At 64.9% G+C, this 4,516-nt stretch overlaps 1 protein-coding gene across 1 annotated transcript in view; it reads right to left on the reverse strand.

The window, feature by feature from the left end:
• CACNA2D2 (calcium channel, voltage-dependent, alpha 2/delta subunit 2) overlaps window positions 1–4,516 on the reverse strand; it is a 207,649-nt gene that overhangs the window by 18,941 nt on the left and 184,192 nt on the right. Inside the window, exons 9-16 of the mRNA XM_009891300.1 lie at window positions 4,133–4,291; window positions 3,477–3,584; window positions 2,691–2,769; window positions 2,460–2,509; window positions 1,476–1,565; window positions 1,152–1,220; window positions 646–720; window positions 96–174 (exon numbers count right to left, since the gene is read on the reverse strand). Of these exons, the coding sequence (XP_009889602.1) occupies window positions 96–174; window positions 646–720; window positions 1,152–1,220; window positions 1,476–1,565; window positions 2,460–2,509; window positions 2,691–2,769; window positions 3,477–3,584; window positions 4,133–4,291 (709 nt within the window). The remainder of the gene's footprint in view (window positions 1–95; window positions 175–645; window positions 721–1,151; window positions 1,221–1,475; window positions 1,566–2,459; window positions 2,510–2,690; window positions 2,770–3,476; window positions 3,585–4,132; window positions 4,292–4,516) is intronic.

Here is a 4,516-nt window from a genome sequence, read left to right on the forward strand (position 1 = left end):
ACATTCCCCACAATCAGCTCCTGATGGCCCCGGGAAGCGGCGTGTCCCATAGGGTCCGGCTAAACCCCACTGCCGCCGCCCCGACGGGCCCCTCCTCACCTGGGGCTGCAGGTTGGGGTGCAGCAGGACGTAGCCGTTCAGGTCGATGGCGAAGACGTAACCGTTTGCCCCCAGCTGTGGGAGGACAGGAGGAAGGATGAGGCTGGCCAGGCGGCTCTGTGGCATGCCGTGCTGTGCTGGTGGGATCACCCGCACGCCTGTGGGCAGAGCTGGCCCCACTCCACCCCCCAGGGCTCAGCCCTTTCTATCCATCTATTTCTACTCTCAGGCCAACAGCATCTTTCACCCCGGCTCTGGATTTTGCCCACTGCCCCTTTTCCCAGGCCGGTAAGGTTTATTCCTCGCTAACCCTACAAGAGTTTCGGCTTTGCTCTGGGTCCCAGAGCATCACCCAGCTCTGATCCCTGCCCGCCTGCCTGCCCCGGTCCCTGCCTGCAATCATGGCTTCTGCTGCCTGCTACCGCCAGCGCCGCTGGAGGTGCTACGGGGTGCGGAGGGGTGCAGTTTGGGGCTCCCCGCAGTGGGCTTCCACACTGGGCTCGGGCAGTGCAGGGCAGGGACGGAGGGAAAGGGGCCCCCACGCACGTTGTATCGCGGTGTCAGCCTCTTGATATCGTTGAGAGCCACGTCGATCCCCATCACGCCCAGGATGAGCTGGTTCTGCAAGGAAGCGCACAGAGGGAGGCAGCTGGGAGCAGGGCTGTCCCCTGCCGCAGCCAGCGCGGGGACAGGGAAACAGGGGGATGGACCTTCTTGCCCTCTGGGGACGTGTGGGTCAGATCCGGGCACCACAGGGGCACAGGGTGGTCCCCCAGCAGCCCTCTATGGGATGCTGCACCCCTCAGGGACCCCAGCTGTCCCCATTGAACCGGGACAGCTAGCCAAAGCCATTTCGGGTCCTGGGGATGGCAGCCACCCCGGTCTCATGCCAGGGACAGGGTGCAGAGCAGGCAGCGCCCCAGGGGTGCCAATGCCCCCACCCCGCAGCCACTTGTCCAGCATCAAGGTGCCCTCATGCCCTCCCCACCCTGCCACAGCCCCACACTGGAGGTCCCGGTGCAGCCGGGGTGGTGGCAGCCACAGTCTCCTACCTTCCTGTCACTGCTGTCCTCCGTCAGATTGAACACCGGCAACGTGCCCGTCACCACCAGGCCCAGCCCCTGTACAAGCAAAGAAGGGTGTCCCATGGCCCCTCACTGGCCCCAGAGCTGGGGGTGGGCAGCAGAGGGGGGTTACCCCCCTGGCAGGGGAGATGGGGGCATGTGCTGTGTGGGACCCATGGGGCTGGTGTCCCCATCTGCATCATGGAGCTACGTGGGACCCCTGGGGCTGGTGTCCCCATCCGCATCCCGGGGCTGTGTGGGACCCTGGGGCTGGGGGGTCCCCACCCACACCCGGGGGCGGGGGGTCCTTACCAGGGCATCCTGATAGACATTGGTCCACTGAACCTGCTTGGCTCGGTTCCCGGCCAGCACCATGGGTCTGCCCAGCACATCCAGGTACTCCTGCAGGGACACAGGGCAGGGGAAAGCATGACGTGGGAGACAAGATGCCTCCCTGCTCCAACCTGGTGACACCTCTGTCCCCACGCACGCCCCAGGGATGATTAATGGAGCGCTTGGTGCAAAGCCCCAGCTGCAGGCTGAGCTAGGGGAGGGGGAAGCTACCAAACCTGAGGGTAACGGCTCCAGCTGGGAACAGAACAGACCTGTCGAGATGCAGACAGGGTGCTGCTCACCATCGCAGCGCCAGCCAGAGCTCCCCTGGCTCCCGACCATCCCTGGGCATGGGCTTGCTCTGTCACGCCTGGACCACCATCACTGCTGTCTCCCTGCCTGCCACCACCAGCCTTTTGGGGTCTTCTCCCGGGGCAGGTTTCCCTTATCCTGGCTCACCTTGCCAAGGCAGCCCCCTGGGCAGGGGGGCAGCCCCTGTGCCATGATGCCAGCCCTGTCCCGCTTGGGGACCCCTGTCACCTGCCCACCGTGGCACCTCGTACGCATCCGACAAAGAAAAGGGGCAGAAAAGGGGCAGGGAGATGGGGTGTGGGGTGGAAATGCCTGGCTCTGCCCCACGGGTGCTGCTGGGGCCGGCCCTGCCCGCGCTCGCTCCCTGCCCACGCTCGGCTCTGCTCTGTGCTGATTAACGCCTGATGTTTCATAATTAGTCACTCAAAAGGCGGCAGGTCCGTGGGGAGCTGCAGAAGACGAATTGCTTATTTCAATAGCGCGAGGCTCGGTGGAGGGCTCGGCTCGGCTCCCCAGCTCGCTGCCACGCCGGCTGCCAGCCTTTGGGCTCTCCGCAGCGGGGCTGGGGCTGCCTGAGTGTGGCCCCAGGCAGGGCACCCCCGGAGGGCAGCGCTGCCTGCCTGCCTGCCCCCTGCCTGCACCCAGCCATACCTGCGTGTTGATGCGGATGGCACCAATGGAGGGAATTTCGAAGTAGTAACCTTGGAAAAGAAAGAGAAAAGCAGCTGGAGAGCTGTTTGTCTGTCCAGCTGTCTGTCCAGCCCTCCAGGGTGGTAGCCAGCGCCTCCCTGGCAGTGGCACGTGGCGGTGCCAGCCCCCGTGCGGGGGGTGAGCCCACCGCCCTGCAGCCTCCCGTGCTGGCCGGGTGCCGTCCCCGCTCACCTTTGTTGGCGCAGGCCATCCATTGCAGCGGGGTCACGTCATAGTTGTGCTGCCCAACGGAGAAGGTGAAGACCCGCACCTGCGGCAGAACGCGGCGGTGAGGGCCGTCCGCTGCGCACCCCCGTTTCCACACCCAGCGCTCCCGGTTGATGGCAACCTCCTCGGGGACAGGGTGGCATCACCTGCCACAAACAGTGCTGACCGCGGCCAAGCGCAGGTGGGCAGAAGGGGGCTCCTGTGAATGCTGGCTGGGCTGGCAGCAAGGGAGCCCCTCTCTACTTGCCCAGCCCCGGCCAGTCCTGTCCCAGTGTCACTGCGTTGGCCCAAGCCACCTACCTCAGGAGTCCTCACGCCGGGGCATCACTGCACCCAGAGGCATCTGTGCTCTCTGAGGGTCCCGCATGGACCAGAACCCCCCTACCCCATGGGTCTCCAGGCCCTGGGTGGCAATGGGGACCCTTCTGCGGATTCATCTGCCTGCCTGTCCCCATGCTTGGGGTGTGCTCCCTTCAGGGCCGGCATTTGCAGAGCCCACCAGCCCCATCCCCTCCCTGGCAGCATGTGGGGCGCCTGGGCCCATACATGCCAAGGTGGGAGCCGGCTATAAATGGCACCGGGGCATCAGCAATCCCATTACCAGGGAAGTAGCTCGGTGCAGGAGCAGGCTATCAGGGAGAGAGGATGACGATGAGGCTAACGAGGCGGAAGCCAGCAATGGAGCTGGAGCAGCCATCTCCCTCCCCGGTGAGTGGCCCCAGCCTGGCACTTGGCCCCACAGCCCCTCACCGTCTTATTGGGCCAGTTGTACTTCTCAAAGACGTCCTGCACCCGGTCCTCGCCGCCATCCGTGAACATCATGATCATCTTGTTGCAGTTGGCACGCGTTATGTTGGACTGCGGGGCAGAGAGACGGCGCCTGAGGCCAGACCCAGAGCGAGCGGTGCCAGGCGCGGGGTGGGATGCGGCTGGGAGCGGGGCTGGATGCGGCCGCAAACCCCGGTGGGCCAGGAGGACTAACCCCAACCCATCTCTTTTCCCCGGCCTGTTTCTCCAGGGTGAGGGTGTCCAGGGTGAACGGGCAGGAGGAGGGATGCTCTCTGCTTGGAAATGATGCTGTGGCTATTGCTGCTCGGCACCTAATAGCGCCATTCATCTTTATTTTGGCTCTGGCATGGTGTCTGGCTGGATCCAGCCCCCTCCGCCCAGTCCTGCTAACTTTTAATAACCCAGAGGGGCAGCAGCTCCAGCAAAACCTCGGCTACAGCATGCTAGCGGGTGGGATGTCCCCTCCATGGCATTGCAAGGGAGGACAAGGAGCCCTCTGCATGTCAAAGCCCCAGGCACGGGGCAGCAGCTGGGTGCATGGAGCCCTCCCATCCCCCCCAGCACCCATGGGTGCCCTCTGCCCACCCCCCCAGTCCCCAGCCCGGCCCCCAGCTCACGTTTTGCAGCTGGTCGAAGGCGTACTCAAAGCCAGCCTTGTAGTCCGTCGTGCCCTTGGCCACCATCCCCTGCACGTCCTCCTTGAAGACCTTCTTGTTCCGGATGTTGGCCTGCACCAGGTGCTTGAAGCACGACACCGGCTTTGCCTTCTCGTTGAACTGGGAGGCAAAAAGGAGGGGAGCGGTTTGCAGAAAGGGGACCCAAAGGCAGCCCCCCGCGGGCACAAACCGCCCACCACGCTCAGCTCCCATGGGCGGGAGGTGGCTGGAGCATCCCATGTCCCACGTCCCAGGGATGGCGGATGCCGAGACCGGGGCTTGGCTCGGGTCAAACCCAGCACTGAGCCGCCCGGCACGGCTCCGATGCCTCCCTCCCCTTCCCGG

Source organism: Charadrius vociferus, unplaced genomic scaffold (genome assembly GCF_000708025.1).
Source record: "Charadrius vociferus isolate BGI_N301 unplaced genomic scaffold, ASM70802v2 scaffold758, whole genome shotgun sequence".
Classification (NCBI taxonomy): domain Eukaryota; kingdom Metazoa; phylum Chordata; class Aves; order Charadriiformes; family Charadriidae; genus Charadrius; species Charadrius vociferus.